The following is a 22,675-nucleotide window of genomic DNA, read 5'->3' as shown; positions in this document are numbered from 1 at the left end:
TAGCCCAATTTTGAATATCAAAACTATGCACGTGCCCTGCTCTTTTTTTTGTTTCTCTTCTTTCGTCGTCGTTGATGGGTCGCGTTAATATTATCGGGCACGTTTTATTAGGATATTTGCACATACTCTCTTCACATATTGCTTTTCCTCTCTTGCTGCCAGATGTCATTTCAGTTCAAACGTTGGGTATTATTTTTTTATTGATTCAAATTGACACCTGTCCATTTAGCATCAATTAGTGGTTCACAAGCGTATTTATTTGATTTTGTTTGTTTCTAACAAACATTGATTGCATAACGTCACAAATATAATTTCGGCAGACCGTCCACCATCTCTTCAAATGTGATTACATATACGCAATTCTACAGTGGACAAAATCAACAGCAAAAATATACACGAAGTGACGATTTACGGTGAAAATTGCGTATTCAATCAGCAATAAAATAGAAACGCGAATTCGAATTAGCGAATTAGCAAATGGCGTCAACAAATGGTCAATTTTTGTATTTGTTATTGACTTTATTTGCGTATTGATTTTTTTATACAATCAATGCGGTTTTTATTTGAATATTTTGTTTTTTCGATTTTGTTCAAATGCAGAGAGAATTGGTAAAAAAGTTGACATCAATACAATATAAATTGGAATCCATCCCATCATTTAAAGCGATGGAAAAGGTTGAAAATAAAGCTCTTAAAATCTCTTACAAAAATTACATGATAGCCCACTTGTTTGGCCGCTGTAGTTGCCATTGTGTAATAATAAATGGTTTTTTGTTGTCGGGCTCGTTCAAAAGTCACCAAATACTCTCTCAATCGAAAAAACCATCTGAAAACGGATTTTCGTTTATTCCAGCTGTGGGCATTGTTTGGAAAATCGTGTCATCGAAAATGAAAGGTCTTGCTTTTATGTTATTAGAAGAATAATAATACGTTTCCTGACTTTTTGATCGAATCACAGTGTCCCGATTAAAAACAGTAAATTCAAATGGTTTATTATTAAAATGCAAACCCTTTGCTGGTCGAGACTGATCAGTCAAATGTTGGTTGCTTTTTTTTGTTGATTGGGTAAAAGAATTTCACGTTCAAATTCTGTGCAGTCGATTTCTCAATGGGTATCGTAGGCATATATAACGTGATGTTATGCAAACGATTGGATGATAGAATCGTTTGCGAAAAATGTAACAATGAAAATGTAAAATCGTTTCATTGATCGCTGTCTTGGATGATGTTATGCTTGTATCATTTGAATGCCAATTTGCAACAATAACAAAGACACTTAAACACTTTTAATGAATGCACAAATCCTACGCCCAATAAACAGAACGAGACAAGAGTGAGATTAGCGCAAAAAAAAGTACGCACAAAAAAGACAAACGATTACAAAATGCTTGGCGCGCGCACAAACATGAAATTTGACATCGAAAAAGGGCAAACCCATTTCGTTGAAATGAGCGTGTCTCTTTTTCTCATTTTTTCGGATAAAGTTTTCATCTTCAATGAAATTCAGTTAAATTCATCATTTGGCCGTTATTATGTGTTCTCTATTGTATTTGCGGTCTGACATTTCCACAATATTTTTTTATTTTAAATCGCAAATATTTTGACGCTTCAATGACAATGCTTCCGTTATGTATTTGTTGTTGGCGAACAGTTGTTCATTTTATATGTAGTTATAGGCATGTATTTTGATTGATTTAATTACACGCAAGTCTTGTTTACGCGATCAAACAAAATGATGTTCACATTGAAATTAACGCCACATTCATAGAGCGAGAGAAATAAAAGCAAAAAAAAAAGCAAACCGCACAGTTTCATGCAGATCAAAATTTACTGTAATAGTTACAAAAACACACACACACACACCGTTGGATTGTTATTGCTCTGTTAACATTATTGACCCACAAACAAAAAAAATACGATGTTCAAAATTGAGAAACAAAGACAATCCCTGAAACACATCGCACACCAAACGGTCGCAACAATAGGCAATAAACTTAAGTGAAAATCAAATGATGCACAAAACGGTGAATTATTCAATACAAACATTTTGTGCCACACAAATTCGTCATGCTGTGCGCAAACACACGTTTCAGCAATGATATAATCGTTCAAATGATCGAATTTGTTGTTGTTGAAATTAATGTGTGCAAATGTGATTTATTGATTTAATGCTATGTCATTTCTCCAGCTTTTACTTGTGAAGATGTGCGCTTTTTTATTCTCGATCTCGCTTGTTATTCATTGGCCGGGCCGCACAAATATCGACAATGTTATTAAAACTGAATTCATACATAAATAATGATGACTGTGCATGAAAATAAAAATGACGTTTAATGTGCGCGCTCTCGCACGCATACACTGTGATCGTAATCATTATTTCGAGAAAACAAGAAAAATTAATCCAAAACCGTCTCGAACATATCAATTATTAAGATATGCATAATAACAATGATATATACGATGGTGTTACCATTGTGTATTATTTTCGATGGCTGAACGGCGGCTGTTTCTGTGGTTACCATGCGGTCGGTTTTTATGATGGTTGAGTTGTTGTAATTTTTTTTTTTCAATGAAAATAAACGCGCGCGCACTCGCTCACACTCATCTACGAAAAATGATCAAAGAGTTAGCGCATTCATTTTGGCTTCCAATGTGAAAACCTATCGTAAATACAATGATTGTGTCCATGTGCTACGCGAATATATGTACAAAATGAAACCGAATCTGATGCTCGCAGCATGCATTGATCCAACTCAAACCAACTCAGCTCACCCAATATTGCCGTGTAATCGTTTCTCACTCTCCTTGCAAATCTCGCCAGACCAGCCAACCGTATATAAATACCACAATCGATTCAATCGACACGACACAGTCTTCGCATACACTTTCTTCCAAACGAAACATATTTCATTCGTTCGGTGCAATATTGAGAAACATAAATCGCTTTTTGCGATCACCGTTTTTTTTTATTGAAAAAAATATACTAATTTGTTTTGTGTCTAGAAATTGTACATTTGTTTTTTTTTTTTTAATTAAATATGAAAGTTTTGGTAAGTGGTTAAATTTTATTTTGTCGTTTTTAAGCAAAAGGAACAGTGAATTTTGAGCTTTATTTTATAGCTTGAGTGAATTAAATAATTTAAAAATCGTTCCGTACCCTGTACTTTCTTTCGAGCGAATAAAAAAAAACACAATAAACAATAGCATCAAACTCCAAATAAAGTGTTTGAATTAAAATTGATTAAATTCATTTTAATTCATTCGATTCGAAAAAGATTTTAAACATAAAATTGTGCTGGTAATCGATATAGTGTAATGAGATATTAGCCTGATTTTTCGCAGGGTTGTGGTTTTTCAAAGACCCAAATGTAATTTATTTATTGATAATATAGATCAATTGGTGTTGATCCAGTTTAAATAAAACCATATGTTATCAAATGTTATTTGCACTGTGCTGTAATACAACATTTTCAAAACGTAATGCCACTCAACTTGAAATAAATTGATGCGCGTATAATACACACAAAATTGTATTGTTACGAAATCGATTGATTATTTGAAACAAAAAAAAAACCACAACGCGCGCAACAAAATTGTATATACGCGCACTCTCGAAAAATTGTCAGTTTGGTATAATGAGGCAACCAACGTATTTTGTTTCCCTTTCATTTTTAATCTTCATACTTTTTGCTTCACGCGACATGCATTTTTTCCAACAATTCCGGCAAATGTATTCTCACGTTTTGAAGCCATTCGGTTATTTTATTAGTATCGAAAAAAAGTCAAGCATGGAGAGAGATTAAGTGAGAAAGAGAGAGAGGAATAAGAGAAAAAAGCCATACTTACAAATTTAAGTAATAAAGCAAATTTAATCGTTGATTAAACAATTTGAATGTTCGATCTAACGAAATACAATTAAATGAAACTCGATGGTTTCGAACCAAGTAAAATATCCAGTAAATGCCAACATTATTATGTATAGTGCAATGGACTCAAAATGTCAGCGAAATTTAATCGAAATCTCCCTTTCGAAATGTAAATGTAGACTATATATAGTTCACAATATGTACGCAGTTTGTGCCGTTTTTTGTATAAAAAAGCCTTTCATTCATGTGTCTCGAGACTTTGTACTCACAAGCATAAAACAACGGTACGGTATCGATCACTCTAGCGCTTTGGCACAACTGAATTTCGATTAGTGCTGTTGCTCATATAACTGGTTTTTTTGGTGTGTGTATATTGTATGGTCTAGATTTACTTTCTGCTTCTTTCTTTCATCATTTTTTTTTTAATTTTCAAATCGTTGTATGTTTGTACTCAGATTTTAGCAACAGTCTGTTTGGCGGCTTGTGCTGTAGCTCAACATCATCAACATCAACAACAATCCGAGCAGCTCAGATTTGATACGAGCAGCACAACCACATGGATCCCGATTTTAGCCTATAACAAAGAACAAGGTCAAGACGGTAGCTACAAAGCATCGTAAGTCACTTAAACCATTTTGTGCAATGTTTGGTTTATCTTCTGAGCAACCTCTTTGGCACTTTATTGAGCAAATAAATCTGTTTTATTATGCAATAGATACAAAACCGGTAATAATATCGATGCACAGGAAACAGGATTTTTAAAAGACATCAACGAGCAACATCCAAATGGTATTCTCGTTCAACATGGCGAATACCAATACGAAGCGCCCAACGGTGAAGTTGTGAAAGTTCAATACACTGCCGACGGTAATTTCAATTACAGTTAATTATGTACCGACATTTTCATTATTAATTTGAAACATGTAAATTATGTTGTTGTTTTTTTTTGTTTATTACACAGAGCATGGTTTTCGAGCAATAGGTGACCATATACCTACAGCACCTCCAATACCACTTGGTAAAGATTTATTGTGGTGGTTTTCTTCACCAAATAGCATTTTTAATCGTTATTTTTTTTTTTTTTCAATAGAAATTCAAAAAGGTTTGGAGCAAATTTTCGATGGTATCAAAAAGAATGCTGAACTCAATGCCCAACGTGCCAAGTCAGACCCCGAATTCGCTAAGAAACAAGAGGCTCGTGCTCAAGCCGACTATTACGGACACTATGTCCCATCGAAGTAAACATATATAGCATTATTACTCGATTGTTGTCCAATCAACAACAAAAAAATACTCTCTTTTCCTCTCTATTCTCTTCCTTTTTTCTATATTTCCATTTCACATTTTCCATTCGGCTTTTCGTTTCAGGCAAAAATCAAAAACAAAATTATCGACTTTTTTTTTGTTTAAAATGTTTGTTTTAATTTTTGTATGTGTCAAAATTGTATCAATTCAAATGAAGAAAAAAATAATAGTTTTCCACAAACGCGAAAAATCTAAGACTGTGATTAAATTCTGTATATAAAAGAATGAAAAGAAATGAAAAATAACAAATAAAGAGAACTATGCCATTTCTGTTAAAAATATAAAACGAATTGATTTTTTTGTCAATTAAAAAATGCTTTTTTTTATTTTGACAGAGATGAAAAATGCTTTTTTAAAATGAATGAATAAAAATTCATGTTCAATCACAAATTCTTTTTATTGATGAAACATAAGGAATCTTGTATTAAAATTTTATTGAATATGAAAAGTTTGATTACCTGCCGGTGGAAATCAAAGTGAGAACACAAATTGCGTTCCAAATAAAATCGAAACTTATAAGATTCTTTCGTCTTTTTGTCATTCCGACATTGTGATGGAAAGAAATATACATATATTTAAAGTGATATTTGATTTATTTGGAAAAGCTTAAAATTACGCCAAAAAGGCGGCAAAATACCATATGCAAATGAACAATGTCTGATGTGCAACGAAAAGTGAAAACAATAAAAAAGTATTACTTTCCATAAAACTCAACATAAATTGTTTTTTTTTTTATTTATGCAAAAAAATCAGTGTATTTTCTCATGAGCAATAGAAGTATAAGTAAGTAAGCTACTGCCCAAAAGACTCGGATAATGATTGATCAATGTATAAGCGCATTTGATTTTATTGTACTTTTACTCATGGGTATGCGCCAGCTGATTCCATACTTTTTCAATCACAAAATAGTATAAAGTCTTTGTATAAGTTCTGTTGTGAATTACTACTGAAATACGATATCAAAAGAGCGGACCGTATATTTTCAGAGCGCTGCAATAAAACACTTGTTGGGTCAGGTGCATAAACGAGACGGTTTTTATTGAATTAAAAGTGCATTGTCTAAACGTCCGTTAATTGTCATATACAATTAATGAGTGCGTTTACAGAAATCATTTGATCACCAAATTCCAACAAGTTCACCAAATCCACTGAACTGATTGCAACATACGAATAAGCAATGTGGTCGCAACCGAGCTTTTCGAAAGGTTTCGATTCTCTTCGAATCAAAAAGAACTCAAACACCAGCGAACATGGATGAACAAGTGAGCGAGTTTTTCTGATTTTTTTTTTTTAAACAAGTGCAATTAAATAATTCACCCAAAAGTGTATATTATAATGTTTGTTGTGTTTTTTTCGTAGATGAATTACACGAAATACACCGAAAAAGAATCAAAACGCCGGTAAGTGAATTTATATTTAACAAAAGAATGCAATATATCTAATGGTTTTTGATTTTAACACTCTGTGTTTTCAGACGCGAAAATGAGCGAAAATCTTTTTCTTTTACGCAAATTATCTTCGTTGTTTTTATTTTTGTATTAATTTTACTTGGCCAGATCTACTTCAATGTTCATTTAACGAAAAGTTTCGAACCAATAATATTTTCAAAGTCTGATCGATTGATAGAATACCAATCCATTTCATGGGAACTGCCACGTAATCCGAATGCTTCAAATGAAGTAATCGCCAATTTTAGCTATTTGTACACTCATACCATGACAAGTTTTACGGACATTGTTAACAAAACTCGTGGTTTTGAGGGTTTAATGATTTCACCTCACAGTGTCATAAGCAAACCTTCCATTTATTCACTATTCCCGGTTAAAGATCGTGACGATGTACAAATTTTGTTTTTCAAATGGAACGGTTGTTCCGTTGGGCACTTTATAAACATATTTTACAATTCCTTCAATAAAATTATACAGATTTATGACAGTTGTGTTACTTATCACAATGAAACCGCTAAAAGATACGTAGAAAATTGTATTTGGCCAATTTTGAAAACCCTCTATCCAGATTCAAAGAACATCTTAGAATGGAAAACGCCAAAAAGCATACAAAAAGATCAATTTTCATGTGGCGTGTATGCAATCGAATACTCCATATTACACATTTATGGTCACGATCCGGAAAATGTTGAACTGGATTTAGCTCATTTTCACATAGATCCAACCATGAAACTTCGACAACATATTTCTGATATGTTGGAACAGGGACGAATACTTCCACCGCCTATTTTATAGATTTTATATAGATAAAAAACAAAAAAAAAATCTTTTACTAAATAACATTTCTTGATTATTCTAACATTTTTTATCAAACATTTATCATTTATGTTTGTTTACGGAGTATCGTTTGATGGGGTTCTCTGCTTAGATGTGAATCCTACGGACTCATTTAAGTGGATAGACCATATGACGGTATTTCCTGTGTTTTTTCATTTTTCCGTGTAATGGTGCATGGTGCACGTAACGATAAACAATCCATGCATATGGGAAACCATTTTTAATGCCGCCAAAAACGATCAGAAAGAAATGTGTAATAATAAGTTTGATTGTTTTTGCCTGTCAGCAGCCAGGAACAGAAGGCAGACTGGAAATGGTCGAAACTCAAAGAAAACTACTAAATCTGCTCGAATTTTCATTTAAATATATTCGATCGCCGCACAAAAAATCGGTTAAGTTTTAACATGAACGATGCTTCTTAAATTATGTATGTTTTAAATTAAAACTTTTTCTGAGCTGTTTGTAATGTTCCAGATATTCGAACTGTTTTCTAAACGCGAAAGTAAATAAAAGAGAATTTCAATGAAACGATAAAAAATACTTAAACAGTAAATAAAAAAGAGAATTCGTGCAATATTCTTTCATTTCATTGAAATTCCAAGAACAAAACCGCGTATTATCGCAATGATAATGTCGCGGAACGCGGTTTATCGCAAATACTCACTAACACTATGGTCAATATTATGGAATTTTAAAAAATAGCTGTAAACTGAAAACGAATATTAGTTGTGTGTGTTCGTTGTTTTGTCTACTCCTTTATCTTTTATTTAAACATACTGGACACTTTATATTATTATTTTCTGATATTCGTAAACTTGTTCCAATTTCGGATTTCATACGACTTCTTTGCTGAATTATTCTCTTTATGGTGAACACATCGAATAGCGGAATAGCGTTGATTGTATGCGACCATTTCAAAAGAAGAATCATACAAATAAAAATGCATTAAAATAATTATTAACTATTTATTAATAGAATCGTTTCCTGTTTAACAATATAGCTTTATCTAAAGTATGTGGAGTTATGATTTGTAGTCGTTTGGTTAGTCAAAAAGAACATTCCAAGTGTTTGAATTGTTTATTAATATTTAACTTATTTCATTATTTTTATTTTTTATTTCAAAATTGCAGTAAAAAAGGTATACATAGATTTATATATTTTGTTCAAGTTGAAGTATAAGTTTTTATTATGGCCTAAAGTAGGCTGAAAGTTCAATGTAATTATTGAAAGAATCCCCTCTTTAATCTGATTAAGATTTTTAATGATTGATTATTTCTGATTTTAATCTTGTGGACGCTTAATGCTGAAACTGCGAATGATTGATTTTCCGTTGCAAGAAATTCTTGTATCATCATCCAGTTGAATCGCCCATGCGCATGACTGTCTGAAGCCCCAACTCCGTTGACCGATCACTGGAAAGTAGGAGTAACATTTATTGGATGCCTTCAAAGCAATCGAATAAATGAATTCGGGTGCAATGGTAATATCATGTGCCGATAAATCAACGTAACATTCTTCTATTTCGTTTGGTTTAAATATCACTTCATGGAATGCATTGCATGTTTTTTTACCCTCCAATCGTTTACATAACATCATTTTAAATGAAACGCCATTTCGATTGATTAGTGTATTAATGACGGGAACATTTCGAAGTGGGCTCAATAGATTCGATGGTTTCTTCATGACTGGAGCGAAATAAATGCCTTTCAATGTAAATCTTTTGGTTGTTGCAAATGTGCAAAACATTCTTTTATTTGGAATCTCTTCCCATTCGGCAACAAATCTTGGACCGAGATGGAATCTTTCATTGTTTGCATCTCTTACACCGGACACCAATCGGTTGACGTGACCATAATCGGCTGGATCTTCAAACAATTCAGCGATATCTGCATATTTTTTCAGATTTTCACTTTTTAATGAACCAAACCGAATTCTGTAAATTGAATTCATTATATATTGTCGAAGATTTTTCATTCGATCAGCATGTAAACCATTTTGTTCGCATTTATTTCGAGCCCAATTTAAGCATGCTTTCAATATTACTGGTTCATCGCATACGATTCCATCCAATTTTAAAATATTATCGAACACAATGTGGTCACAACGTAAAAAACTGGACGTTTCAAATACCAATCGAGGATAATCACGAATTTGATTTTCACAAAAATCTTTCACCTCCGCCATTTCGTAGAAAATGGCCCAGCCATAAATCAAACAACATTCTTCAATTGTAAACGACTCGATCAAAAAATTCTCGCAAATTGGTAAATATTGAAGTACATTGTATTTTTTAATCAAATCAATTACTTCCGTAATAAACTGAAGACGAAGAGTTATTTCATCCAAATAGTAGAAAAATTGTAAAAAATCTTTGAAAGCCTCCGGTGAGTGTTCCATTATATTTTGATCGCTATCGTTCGCCAGTTGACCATAAAACATTGCTTCGAATGCATCACTTTGCCTAGACAAAACCGTTTTATGTGCCGGGATACGTTCACCTTTGTCTCCACACAAAAAATACACATCGGCCGTTCTTTTATCCAAATATCGTTTTGGTGCCATCGCTTGAATTGATGGCACACTCACTTCATTTCCCATATTCAATGTAGTGATATTTCTTATCGATTATTTATTTTATTTTTATTCTTTGCTTTTATCTCGATTATTTTCTGATTAACTAAATTATTATATTACACTTGATATTTTTATTTAAAAAAAAAATGTCTTCCGACGAAAGACCCTTTCGTATCAACTCTAGAAAAGAACTACTTGTTGAAAAAGATGCTTGTTTTTAGATGTGACGCACACTCCTTAGGCAAAAAAAAAATACATTTACATGTATATACCTGGGTCACAACGATTATGAATGTGGTAGAAATTCGTAGAACTAATTAGGTCGAGTCAATTGTCAATATGGCTGACCGTCATTGTCGAACCGAAAAAATATGCCGCCATTGGAAGCTTGCAAAGAAAATATGAGCTCAGTTGTCTTATATTAGAAAAAATAAGTTATTTCTATTCTCAAAATCATGATTTGATTGATGCATTCAAATCAAATAAATCACTTGATTTAATAAATCAATTCATTTGATTTGATTTTATTTGATTTGAATAAAGTTAAATAAAATAATGTGAACACATTTCTTGTGATTTTCATCGTTTGATTTGTTTTGAGTTGGTTTTTTAAATCACTGACCCATTGTATACTGAATCAAATAAAAAACCATCTGTGGCCCTGAATTTTGACCCTTTTCTTGAAAGGATCATATTTTGAAGACAGTTTGACCGATTTTTAAACTTTGATGTTTTTTTCTTAATCTATAGCCCAAGGGCTTTCCAGCCATACATTATTCGCGGCGAACGGCCTTCTAGGTTATAATTTGAAAATTACTTGTATATATTATCTATTGAATATATCGAGAAGAGAGTATGTTGTTCAGCGCTTATAGCTGAGTAATGTCTGAATAAAAACATACTCTCCTCTCGATATTTTCAATAGATATAGCAAGTCGACTTTTCAACACACTGCCATCCGCTGTGATATGTTAAAAGATTCAAATAATGCTCACCATTATCAGGCGCTAGACAATTAAATACTCACACGAGACAACTACAATTGTTTTGGCCTCTAAATATCTATTGTGAATGTGGATACCTATAACTTTTTTATACACGTAGCACGATTGTATGTGGTTGGGTTTCTATTGAATAAACATTTTAATCACGCAATATTCTTATTTAATTTCATAAGATTTGGCCCATATTATTTCACACTAACTATATTATAAATATAGAAATATGGTCAGTGTGAAATGATTTGTGTATGATTGTGAATAACTATATCACAGTCGCTCTTTCATTTTCTGTCGGAATTTGTATTGATAACGTTTAGGGTATAAATAGACGTGAATGTTGATTTATGCTTCATTTATTCAGTGTTTCAGTAATCGATCATAGCGACGGAAAATATGGTACATTGTAAAATTGTAATAATATTGTTGATCATTTCAATTTTTTACACTCGAACATATTGCGAGAAACTAACCGGGGAATATGAACACAATCAGTTCTATAATATTCGGTGTGAATTCGGAGGAAGCAGAGGTGCGATTCAAATTTTTGGAGGGAGTTTAATACCTAAATTGACATCAGCCCAAACAAATAGAGAAATAAGAGATCGAATAATTCGGAATTTAGAGAGAAGTTGCAATGACAAAAATGAGTGTGGAGGAAAAAAATTGCATATTCATAATAGTGAAAAAATAGCAAAGCAATTCAAATTTCAAGCCAAATATGAATGTCATTATTGTCCACATCCTGATTTTGTCCATAAACATTATTTTAATGGAGTAGGAAAAATGGAAGCTTTTGCCAGGGAATCAAATAAACGTAGACATGAATTTTCTTCAGCAACAACCGTTTTTACGGGAAACATTCAATATATTCGAAAAGGAGACCGGTGTGAATTCAGTCAAGCTGCTGAAAAACATCGGTGCACTTATGACAGTCAGAAGAACGAATGGACATGTGAGGAAAAAGGACAGGAAAAAGCTAGTCACGATACTATTTCGGGCCACTATGAATAATTGCATTGATTTTTGTTCCATCGATTGTTGAATTGAAAAAAATCAATGATTGAATAGATATAAAACAACTTTTTGGCTGTTTATATGAATAAATATTTTCAAGTATCTGAAAAAAGCATTGTTTTCTTCACTAAAAAGACACATGTTTAGTAAGTAATTCTTAAGCGATTATCAAAATAGAAAATATTTTTCAAGATCAGAGATTTTTTGGAATTCAATTAAAACGTTTGATTGTTTACATTTTGTACAAAATTGTTTATGGGATATGCTTTAAACAAGAAATAAATTGGTTTTCATATCTGTATGCTAAATTGCTAATGCAATGTTCTTTCCAATGACATTAGACTACGCCAAATTTTTTGCCAGTAGTTGAGTTTTCCATTCATATGCACACACGCGGCAACATTCAAAGAGAAATGAAAGAAAAAATAAAGTCCAATGATGAATATTTATGATTTACTTCAATTTTTATTCAATACCAATGGGCTAATAAAGCATTTTTGTTGCGTTAGTTAGACCATTTTTCTTTAACAAAAATTAAAAACTGATTCGATCACAAAATTTGACAAAGAGGACATTTAAATTATAATAAAACATTTTTGTCATATTACATCAATATTTAAGGTTTAGTAAGCATCAGAAATTGTTCATTGCATTGGTCCAGCCATTCCGAATCATTTGCTGCCTTGATACAACCCTTTGAATAAAAAATAATTGTTAGTCCGTTTGTACTTTAAACTTGAATTAATTTTAAAACGTTCAACAAATTATTTCAAAAAAAAAATCACCTGAGTTGTAAGCCGAGCAGACGATAGCTGTGATGCTGCTGTGGTTTTAAGGTTATCTTCCACTTCTTCATATGCTTTCAAACTTGACTCGCACAAATCATTGCAAAGTCCTAAAACTTGAAGCGTCCCCTCCGATGTTTTTGTCCACGCATTTTTTCCCTATAAAAAAAGAACTAAAATTCAAACGCAATTCAAACGACAAGTAAATTATATTTTATATAGTCACCTGTGTACGATAGGCCTTTTGTAATTTCTGCGCTCTTTGAAGTGGTTCTTTGTCGAACAGTTTAGCAGAAAGCTCAAATACCATGGTCGGATACTGCACACATAATTGTGCTAGAAGAATCTGTGCTTTTTTCAGAAGACGTTCACTGGGGCGACCTAAAATGTATGTCGGTTTTAAGAAAATATTATAATGAAAACAACAATAATTGTATACCTGTCAAAACTTCTTTATCTGAATATTTTGATTTGTTCCAACATTCAAAGCCGTTCGGTTCAATATGTGTATAGTGTCGATACGCTTTTGCAGCCAATTCCCAGCGTTCAAGTGACAATGCTGAATAACCAAGTCTTGACCAAACCGATTCTTGCAGTGAATTAATGGCAACTGCCACAATTTTCTACATTAATGAGCTAAAAAAGGTCTTTACTTTTTGAATCAAAAACCATAGCAAATTCAAATAATTTTCGCGAAAAAAATTTCTTATCCAAATCACAGGGGAAGGTAAATTCCAAGTGCGCGCACCCAACATTTATATGGAATCGGGTGCGAGCACCCAAGAAGAGTTGCACACACCTTGTAAGGGCGCGCACTTTTGAGGTGCATTTACCAACTCTGCTCCGCACACTACTGTACTACTACTAAATTTCCATTTTTTTCAGCAAACTATTTGCTATTGTGACTTCAGTTCATTTGCAAATCGTTCTTAATTTAATATTTATTTTTATTTAATGAATGTGTCAGAATAAAAACTCAACTTCATATCTCACCTCCTGCTCACGCTTTTGGAAAATCCTTCAGGAGAGAGCAGGAGGTGAAATGCGAAGTTGAGTTTTTATTCTGACACATTCTTATGGCTCTTACATTCCAAATAGTTTTTGATATTGTGGTTATTTCAATTGGAAATTTTAGGTGGACCCATATGATTTGGCTGTTTATTCTGTCTCATATGATGGAAATTTTGGCGTTTTGTGTGGCATGAAGTATCATTGTCGTGTCAATTTGTATGATTCGCGTGTGCCAAACAAGTATATTCAATTATATTTTCCGAGACAACGTTTACGTGGTGCCTAAAGCTTTAGTTCTCCAGCATACCAAGTAATCAATGATCAAAGCCAACTACACTGACAAAACTAAGGTTATGCTTTTGACAACACCGTGTTGTAAATGCTTACATTCCAACGAATGTTGTGAAGTAGCCAACAATTGTTGTCATTGTGAATACGTACAATGGCATATATTATATGTATTCACAACGACAACAATTGTTGGCTACTTCACAACATTTGTTGGAATGTAAGCATTTACAACACGGTGTTGTCAAAATCATAACCTTAGTTTTGTCAGTGTATTTATCTCAACTGATTATAATTTGCGAGTATTGGATTTCGACGCTGATTGGGCTGCGACAAAAGGCTATATAAACATTTTTGAGCATGAAATGATCGTTAATTCATAGCGCAATTGTACTGCTTCTGTATATATATTTTTAAAAAAATTATTGGTATACCTCAATTTATTGTAAACGTATAGAAGAGGACCGTTCAGAAAAAATGTGTGAAAAGTCTATAAAATGAATAAAACTATGTATTTCTTTGTTACAATTTGCATTTAATTTTTATTTAGAAGGCAAAAAAAGGGTTAAAAATCACTAACGTAGGACCAAATTAATTTACATCTAATGATGTTGTGATGTGATGATGTGGTTCTTCATCTTCATCATCGTCTTCTGTTAGAATAAAAAATCGAAAAAAATATAGTAATATGACTACATTTCTTGAAATGAATTAAAAAAATCTATTTGCGCCAATAAACAAGATTGTATTTGCAAATTTTTTCAATACATTTGTTCCCCAATAGATAACAACTGAATGACATATAAGAAATTTCGACTCCAAATTTTACATGGCGGTATATATAAATTAAGCAATTTCTTACCTGAGCCAGTTTCAACATTGCTATTTGTTGAAGCTCCAATATTGTTACGAACTGAATCAACAGGATCATGGTTCAAATTAACAGAGCTGTTCACTCCTCGATTTATAGCATTATCAACGTGTAGTACACGAACATGAATTGATGGACGGCTGTTGTTACTACTGCTAGAACTTGCATTATTGCCTGATCTCATAGTATTATTGCTTCCATTGCTTGAATCTTCACATTTGTTATTGTGTGAAAGCGAACAAATGTATTTCTCATCTGTTCCCAATTTCACAAGCTCTTCAAGCAATCGAATAATTGCCTTTGTTGCTTCCGTTTTTAGGTTCGGTTGATGATGCATTAATTCATCCATGGCGTTGGATTTGACAACCAAGATTTGCTGCAGTATCACCTTTTGGATCGCTACTTCGTCGACGTCGCATTGCACGATCGATAAAATCCAAAATCATGGCAAATGAATAATGGATGTTAGTGATCGTAGGGCGGCTAGATTGGTTTGTCGCATTTCCAATAGTTCAACTAATTCTTCTAAGAATCCTGGATCCAGTGTGTTTATATTATCTTGTAATGAATTGGAATAAACAAGCACGGACAAAGCTTGCAGACGAGCCAAAACAAATTGCAGTTGGGTCTCATAATCGTGAAATGCCAACGAAAGTCGTACGCGTGTGAAAATCAACATCTAATCAGTAGTCCAAATACATAAAGATAAACATTAAAATCATATTTCAACAAAATGTTTTATTGCAGTTGACAATCTTACCTTTTGGTCGTCGTCTAATGAAATTGGTATTCTACAGCACATCAAATAGGCAATTTCACTGAGATTTGTAATGCCAATAAAATCGCCAAACTCGTCCTGTTCGATGGATTTAAGCTTACCATTACTGTCATAGTATTCGTAGTAACATTTTGGGAATGAATCGGTAATTTTCATTGAACGATGGCAACATTCGGCCAATCCATATCCGTGCTCTTTTCCACCCCAACTCTGTGCGTGCATACAATAAAAATAATGAAAAAAATGTATTTAATTTCTTCTCAATTTAATTCACAACAATTGTTTATGCTCACCTCTGCTATGTAGATGAGTCGGGCAAGGAGCGCGTTTCGTTTGGCACAATTCAATCGTGGTATAAAATTGCTACGCTTCGAAAACATGTACAATAGGTTCACCTAGGACAATTTCCATGTTTGTTGACGGCAATAATTGAGTTAGATGTTCCACCGAATGTCCAGGTGTCAATTTTTCGCAACTCATCCAACAATTCATCCATTGAACAAGACCGCAATTTATCAATAAGTGTTTGACATTCAGTCGGCACTTCTGAGGTGCTCTTTTTCAGGCGGCTTGTATCGACTTTCATTTTGGTTTTTCAGTTTGAATGTGTTTTGTTATTTATTGTGTGTGTATATTGTTATTGTGATGTTAATATTATTATGATATTTGTTATTTTTGGGCTAAATGATTTTAAACACGCCTCAAGATTATTCTTCGTTGGCAGATCGACCAATGTGCCCAATTCCTGTGAAGTTGACTGTCTTATTTAAATTATTTATCGTTGCTACCGTATAATCGACAGTAGAACGGGCAACCCGATCAAGTTCACGAAAGCAAAACCCAATCACCCAAAACGCAATAAGAAGAATCACCCCGGAAATAATCAGCAAACGGATAAACCACCAACAGACTTCAGTGCGAGTTAGTTCAGTGCTTTTGATAACAACTTCAATTGGATCACTACCGGTGGTTCTTTCACCTTTTTCTATTGCGCCCGAACGGGCACCAGAGCCCCCAAAATCAATTTGTGCTTGGTTTGTTACGCTTGAATATGATACTCCTGGATTACTTATTGATTGAGCCATTTGTCTTTTCCTCAATACGATTTTAATAGTGCGATATTATTGCACTTTGCGAATAAAAAATCAATATTTAGTTTATTTGTATCGATTCAATCAAAGATTATCCGTAAAAATCATCTAAAACTTTAATCTGTTGTATTTTTTATCACTGATAGTTCACGTTATATTCGTCATTGATTTTAAGTTGTGAACTACACAAAGTTTATGGTTTATTTTCGTACCTATAAAAAATAAAATAAGAATTAAATACATTTACCGAAACATTTTCACTTTTACTTTTTCTTCTTTTTAATCATTTGCTGGTTTTATAATCGCCATTATAGTTTGATATTTAAACATTAAAATTTGTAAATGAAAAAAAAAACTACATTTCTTATTCTGAAGAAATGATTCGGTCTGTTTGAAGTCGAGTCTCGTCATAATTTTGGAATTATTTCAATAAATATACGTATTTCCATTTGACATACTGTCTCGAGACAGTGAAAGACAGTCGAAAAATGAAAGAAAAAATAAAGTCCAAAATATATTTACCTTTGATGAGTCGTACAACTTTTGTTCCCAAATTAAATGTTGAAATACACAGACTCTCTGTAGTTAATCTACCAAAAATTTTAGTTATCTTGATGGAAAAATAAAAGAAAAAAGAATAAATAAAAAATGCAAAGCAAATAAAATACATTCATTTACATTGAATTTATAAAAGTGTTATTATTTTATGTAGTTGAACTGTTCTCTTTCATTTCATAGTTCTATTTTATGGTGAATTTTGCTTGTTTTTGAATTTGTTTTAAAATAATAATGTATTTCTCAAATATCAAATACACACATTTAAGGTCTTGAACATTTTTTGTTCTTTCATTCGTGTCATAGAGCCAGCAACTCTATATATCTAATATTACTATTGTTAGTTTTTATCTTCTTTGCTTCAATGCAATGAAACCAAATAAACTTCAAAGATATAATAAGAGATGGTGCGGACAATCGAGACCATTTGTTGACCACAGTGTGTGGCCCATTGAGTTTATGACCAAACTGTAGAATACCAATTAGTCCATGTATCCATACCCCAATTTTACACTACACAAAAATCCGGCCCGAATGTTGACCGTAAACATATGCCATTGGATCGTTTTGCATTAAAAATTATTCCTTGGGATGCTCAAATACAACTACAAACACAGAGACATTAAATTGAGAACAGATGGCGACTCATTTAGCACGAAATAAATAAATCTTTAAAATGATAGATGTTCACTCAATTTTATCGTATAAAAAATTATTTTCTCCAATAAAGTTCTTTCAAAATATAACATTATTATTTACCCTGTATTAATTATAGTGTATTTGACAAGGCATACTTACTTAAAAATTACTATTCCATTACTCTACAATTCCTGATCCATTCCTTCGATTCATATTCCATTCTGTTCCATTACTTATTGATTAATTTCCATTTTTTCCATTCTTTTCTTCTGATCAAATCTAGGGTAAAATTGTTAGCATCGTTTACAAAAAAAAAGTTTACATATTATCATACTTCGGGGTTTTTCCATTTTTTTTTTATTATTTATTCAAAAAGAGATATGTGATTATAGATGAAGCGTCAAACATTGACTGATGACGATTTGCATTTTCGTTATAGCACACACTTTACCAAAGGCAACACATGAAATATGGATTAAGAACGCCTTATTAGTCTCAAAAAAAGAAACTGTCAATTGGAATGATAAGCAATGGTTTGGTAATGCAGCAAATCAAAGACACACAAGATAAAAGAACAATAATTTTGAAAGAAAATGCACCACCCACTTCTTGAGAGCATGCACCCGATTCCATATGAATTTTGCCGCACATAGACCTACTTTATTGTTTATCTTTATATTTTATTGTAAAAAGCCTTCAAAAATTGTAGATCAAAATGATAGTGGAGGTTGGAACTTTTAAAAAAGTTCGAATGACAGCTCTACCTTTTGTTAGTGAAATGGCATCACACTTTCAAATAATTCAATTATATAATATATATGCTGCCACAAGCTGTCGCTGGTGTCGCCGCATGGCTGTCACATTTATCGTGTTGTCAATGTTTACTAAGTGTCAAATCGAAGCTCACACTTGGTGTATAGACTTCTGAGATGATAAAATTTCAGTTTTTTACATAACTTGAACATCAAATGACATCAACAAAAAAAACGAACCATCAACAAATCGAGTGCTTTTGAGACAAAACAATCAAAGTGAATATAATTGCTTTGCGGTTGATTGTCTGCAAAATGTCTGGTTTAAATCGGATGCACAGAATTTTGCAAGTTTACATCAAGTCTCAATTCAAAAACGACCTCACAATTATTACATGGTCACGTGGTTTTGCCACACAAACAAATCCAAATCAACGTACATCTGAAGGGCCAATAAAATGTCTGCAGGAAAAGATCAATTCTGGCGAATTAAAGCCAGACGAGCATCAGATCAAGGTTATGGACGATTTGCAAAAGCTTTACTACACGATCCAAACATACGTACCAGCTGAAATTCCATCACAAAGTTCTTTATTCAAATGGTTACCAATCAAAAGTACAAAACCAAAGAAGAACAATGCACCGAAAGGACTTTATATCTATGGAAGTGTTGGTGGCGGCAAAACTACATTAATGGACCTATTTTATGATAGCTGCTCGACGGTGAGCATTTAAAAAAACATATCTTGAGAAAAATTCAAATTCGAGAATAACAAAAAATAAACGGCATTTCATGTGAAAAATGGTAATTTTACAGATATCGAAAAAGAAGCGAATCCATTTCAATTCATTTATGACGGATGTGCATGCAAAAATTCACGAGGTCAAAGAAAAGGAGAGCAAAATCTATCAGTATGTGGGAAGTGATAAAGCAAATCCGTTCGATCCAACGCAACCAGTCGCTGATATGATCACAAAAGATACATGGCTGCTGTGTTTTGATGAATTTCAGGTAAAGAAATGAACTATTTTTCATAGCGCTCCTTGTGAAAGTTTATTTGGTTGTTATTTCTATTTTTTTCTCGATTTTCCAAGGTAGTTGATATTGGTGATGCAATGATTCTCAAAAGATTGTTCACCCATTTGTTCGATCGGGGTATAATAATGATAGCGACAAGCAATCGACCACCGGATGATTTGTACAAAAATGGTTTACAACGTAGCAATTTTCTGCCATTTATTGATATTTTGAAGGAACGCTGCGATGTCAGCTCATTGGACAGTGGAATTGACTACAGAACAATAGCGATTAAAGGCGATGGAACAAACTTTTTTGTGTAAAGAAATCAATATTAATCTCACATGAACTGTGATTAAAATTGTCATTTTCATCTTCTTCTTCTTCTTTTTCAATCAAACAGGAAATCAAAATGCAATGCGGACGAGGAGTTAAATAGGGTATTTAAAATTCTGTCTAGTCAAGAGAATGATATAGTACGACCACGTACGATTACACATTTGGGAAGAGACTTAATATTCGACAAAACATGCGGCCAAGTTTTATTTAGCACATTCGATGATCTGTGCGATCGAGTACGTATCAGTTTCTATCGTTCGTTTTCATTTTGGCAATTCAATACGGAATGATTTTTATTTTTAAAACAAAACAATATTATACAATCGCATCGATGCCATAAGTTCAATTTGAAAATCAATCACATTCTCGACGCATTTCATTCACATTTTTTGCTTTATTTTATTCAGATATTCCATATATGCAAATGGTAAATATTCTCTGTTTGTGTTTACCGTTTACCGCAATTCATGAATCTACATCCAATGCCTTTTTTTTTATTTTGTTCCCATTTATTTTGATGCTTCGATGGCTGTTTGATGTTTTACTTCATTTATTACTTTGCAGCCATTAGCGGCAAATGACTATCTTCAAATATCACAATACTTTCACACGGTCATAATAAAAGATATTCCACGTTTGACACTCGATCAAAAATCACAGGCACGACGATTTATTACACTCATCGATACGTTGTATGATAATAGAGTACGGGTAAGAGTGGTTCATTGTCAATGAAAATCTTGTGAAACAAAATGATTCCTTTCCAATTTCCTCCAAACTAATTTTTTCGTCAAATTTTGTCTCTTTTTAGGTGGTCGCTTCTTCGGATGTTCCTTTAGATCAGTTATTTTCGAAAGAGAAAAAAGACGAAGGATTTATTTCGGATGAGCATCGAAAACTTATGGATGATTTGCAAATATCACCCGATTCTGTAATAAATACTTAAAATTCGCATACTATATCGTGACCAATCGAAATTTACGAAAATATCTTTTTTTTTATTCTCAATTTGTTTAGGATCAAGCGGCTGCCAATGTGTTTACCAGCGACGAAGAGATATTTGCGTTTCAGCGAACGGTGTCGCGATTATCTGAAATGCAAGGTAGTGAATATTGGGAACAATGGACAAAGAAGTCACACTAATCGCACAACTTCTATCGAACGAAATCGATAATAAAAAGAAACTTAATGGCATAACAGTACTTATTATTGTGTGCAATGCTTAATTTGGGAAAAAGTTGTTAGTTTTTTTTTTTGGTTGTATTCATGTTATTATGTATTGTAAATAATTTATTTGATGAACGATTCTAATTTATAATTTCAGTCTATTAAAGAAACGAAAATATCAGAAATGTAAGTGAAATGTTTCAAATGAAAAAATTGATTTTGTAAAATCATGAAGAAAAAAAAATAAAAGGAAAAGTTTGCATGAAAAAAAAAATTATTTCAAAAAGATGACTTTGTAAGGTTTGACGAACGAGGTTTTTCATGTAATTCTGCCAACTTGATGGCCGCAATTAATACACGGTGTTGCCACCGTACAAATCACATCGAAACTGTCATTGAAGAGATAATGAAAAAATTTCTGACTTTTCGTACACAAATTTTTGTGAAGACAAATTTTTGGCTGACCAAAATAAAAAAAACACCCCAATAAAGATGTGGTACGAGTGTATTCCATCATATGCAATTATGACCATTTGCATGTCGATGCCAAATGTTGTCTTGTACGGACTTAATAAATTGACCCAAAATGGAAATGTAAGTGTTTAAATATGAATTTCATTACAACAATATATTGTACAATTGATAAATAAACTTTGCCCAATGTATGGGTTATGTAATGCCATGTCGGTGCCATTCGCAATAAATATTGTTCTATTGGAATCATTTTGCATTTATATTGAAATTCGTTCTAATCGTTGGATTTGTGTAATTTTTTTCAGGCCTATAGTCGATGTGCGGACGAGAGATGGGACCGATTTTTTATTGCAAGAGATCGTGCTCACACTGGCAGCGAATACGTTTGCAATGTAAGAAAATATGGTTTTGTTTACGTTAAATTCTATACTATATTCTATCAATTTGATTGCATTTTTAAGTATTTATTTATTGGAATATGGTACAAGGCAAATGCATTCAAAGTTGAAGCGTGTTATCATTTAATTATTCAAAGAAAAATGAATATAAATTTTGGACCATTAAATGAATAACTCAATGTTTTTCAAACAAATGGAAATCGAGAAGAAAAAACTCCCTTTTTTTGCTCATTAAAACAGACATGATCAATTTTTGGTGATGTTTTATTTTAATTCCCTTCTTTCAATTGTAGGGCTTGGAAACCATTCCAGATGAACCACAAAAGAAGTGAGCCGCAAAAATAGGCATACACCGAAACCACACCATTTAAATTCTTGTAGCCGATTAAATAAGAAATAAATTAAAACAACAATGTATAGATGAACATCAATGGAATTTATTTTATTTTCTTTTTCTCATTCAA

General features: G+C 32.7%; 5 protein-coding genes across 6 annotated transcripts; 3 read left to right on the top strand and 2 right to left on the bottom strand.

Moving 5' to 3' along the window:
- Positions 1-2,867: 2,867 nt before the first annotated feature.
- Positions 2,868-5,243, top strand: LOC116352290 (endocuticle structural glycoprotein ABD-4). The gene is made up of 5 exons (XM_031784774.1): positions 2,868-3,050; positions 4,322-4,482; positions 4,582-4,733; positions 4,828-4,884; positions 4,957-5,243. Exons 1-5 carry the CDS (start codon positions 3,039-3,041, stop codon positions 5,106-5,108), a joined length of 534 nt encoding a protein of 177 aa, XP_031640634.1. The 5' UTR covers positions 2,868-3,038; the 3' UTR covers positions 5,109-5,243.
- A 7,355-nt stretch (positions 5,244-12,598) lies between these two features.
- Positions 12,599-14,269, bottom strand: LOC116336802. Its single transcript, XM_031760942.1, has 6 exons — positions 14,229-14,269; positions 13,918-13,993; positions 13,270-13,453; positions 13,057-13,211; positions 12,831-12,989; positions 12,599-12,739 (listed from the first exon to the last, which is right to left on the bottom strand). The coding sequence occupies exons 1-6, from the start codon at positions 14,267-14,269 to the stop codon at positions 12,662-12,664; spliced, it is 693 nt and encodes a 230-aa protein (XP_031616802.1). The 3' UTR covers positions 12,599-12,661.
- Positions 14,270-14,649: 380 nt separating this feature from the next.
- LOC116352590 (E3 ubiquitin-protein ligase HUWE1-like) lies at positions 14,650-17,479 on the bottom strand. 2 transcript variants are annotated; one of them, XM_031785309.1, is made up of 5 exons: positions 17,392-17,479; positions 16,072-17,081; positions 15,761-15,988; positions 14,992-15,679; positions 14,650-14,782 (listed from the first exon to the last, which is right to left on the bottom strand). In XM_031785309.1, the coding sequence occupies exons 2-4, from the start codon at positions 16,156-16,158 to the stop codon at positions 15,443-15,445; spliced, it is 552 nt and encodes a 183-aa protein (XP_031641169.1). In that variant the 5' UTR covers positions 16,159-17,081; positions 17,392-17,479; the 3' UTR covers positions 14,650-14,782; positions 14,992-15,442. The 2 variants fall into 2 exon arrangements, with proteins under 2 accessions (XP_031641169.1, XP_031641170.1); XM_031785310.1 differs by having other exon boundaries at positions 16,072-16,907.
- Positions 17,480-18,948: 1,469 nt separating this feature from the next.
- Positions 18,949-21,409, top strand: LOC116352280 (putative ATPase N2B). Its single transcript, XM_031784760.1, has 7 exons — positions 18,949-19,538; positions 19,633-19,827; positions 19,911-20,152; positions 20,237-20,408; positions 20,737-20,883; positions 20,984-21,103; positions 21,190-21,409. Exons 1-7 carry the CDS (start codon positions 19,131-19,133, stop codon positions 21,313-21,315), a joined length of 1,410 nt encoding a protein of 469 aa, XP_031640620.1. The 5' UTR covers positions 18,949-19,130; the 3' UTR covers positions 21,316-21,409.
- Positions 21,410-21,727: 318 nt separating this feature from the next.
- On the top strand, positions 21,728-22,647 carry LOC116352534 (NADH dehydrogenase [ubiquinone] 1 alpha subcomplex subunit 1). The gene is made up of 3 exons (XM_031785207.1): positions 21,728-21,933; positions 22,119-22,205; positions 22,505-22,647. The coding sequence occupies exons 1-3, from the start codon at positions 21,832-21,834 to the stop codon at positions 22,541-22,543; spliced, it is 228 nt and encodes a 75-aa protein (XP_031641067.1). The 5' UTR covers positions 21,728-21,831; the 3' UTR covers positions 22,544-22,647.
- The last annotated feature ends 28 nt before the right edge of the window (positions 22,648-22,675 follow it).

Source organism: Contarinia nasturtii, unplaced genomic scaffold (assembly GCF_009176525.2).
Source record: "Contarinia nasturtii isolate CC-2019 unplaced genomic scaffold, AAFC_CNas_1.1 Cnas_scaffold_187, whole genome shotgun sequence".
NCBI classification, from domain to species: Eukaryota; Metazoa; Arthropoda; class Insecta; order Diptera; family Cecidomyiidae; genus Contarinia; species Contarinia nasturtii.
Note: the sequence above shows the minus strand (reverse complement) of the source record. Positions and strands in the feature narration are given on the sequence as shown.

Coding starts and splice junctions, on each gene's coding strand:
- LOC116352290 (XM_031784774.1), top strand. Junction 4,483..4,581: donor GACGGTAGCTACAAAGCATC/GTAAGTCACTTA, acceptor ATTATGCAATAG/ATACAAAACCGGTAATAATA. Junction 4,734..4,827: donor AGTTCAATACACTGCCGACG/GTAATTTCAATT, acceptor TTTATTACACAG/AGCATGGTTTTCGAGCAATA.
- LOC116336802 (XM_031760942.1), bottom strand. CDS start 14,269: ATGACAACAATTGTTGGCTACTTCACAACATTCGTTGGAAT. Junction 13,994..14,228: donor TTCACAACATTCGTTGGAAT/GTAAGCATTTAC, acceptor CATATGAGACAG/AATAAACAGCCAAATCATAT. Junction 12,990..13,056: donor AAAAGGCCTATCGTACACAG/GTGACTATATAA, acceptor CTTTTTTTATAG/GGAAAAAATGCGTGGACAAA.
- LOC116352590 (XM_031785309.1), bottom strand. CDS start 16,158: ATGTTTTCGAAGCGTAGCAATTTTATACCACGATTGAATTGTGCCAAA. Junction 15,989..16,071: donor GACTCATCTACATAGCAGAG/GTGAGCATAAAC, acceptor ATGCACGCACAG/AGTTGGGGTGGAAAAGAGCA. Junction 15,680..15,760: donor CATTAGACGACGACCAAAAG/GTAAGATTGTCA, acceptor ACTACTGATTAG/ATGTTGATTTTCACACGCGT.
- LOC116352280 (XM_031784760.1), top strand. CDS start 19,131: ATGTCTGGTTTAAATCGGATGCACAGAATTTTGCAAGTTTACATCAAG. Junction 20,409..20,736: donor TCGATGATCTGTGCGATCGA/GTACGTATCAGT, acceptor ATTACTTTGCAG/CCATTAGCGGCAAATGACTA. Junction 21,104..21,189: donor TGCAAATATCACCCGATTCT/GTAATAAATACT, acceptor CAATTTGTTTAG/GATCAAGCGGCTGCCAATGT.
- LOC116352534 (XM_031785207.1), top strand. CDS start 21,832: ATGTGGTACGAGTGTATTCCATCATATGCAATTATGACCATTTGCATG. Junction 21,934..22,118: donor AATTGACCCAAAATGGAAAT/GTAAGTGTTTAA, acceptor AATTTTTTTCAG/GCCTATAGTCGATGTGCGGA. Junction 22,206..22,504: donor GCAGCGAATACGTTTGCAAT/GTAAGAAAATAT, acceptor TTTCAATTGTAG/GGCTTGGAAACCATTCCAGA.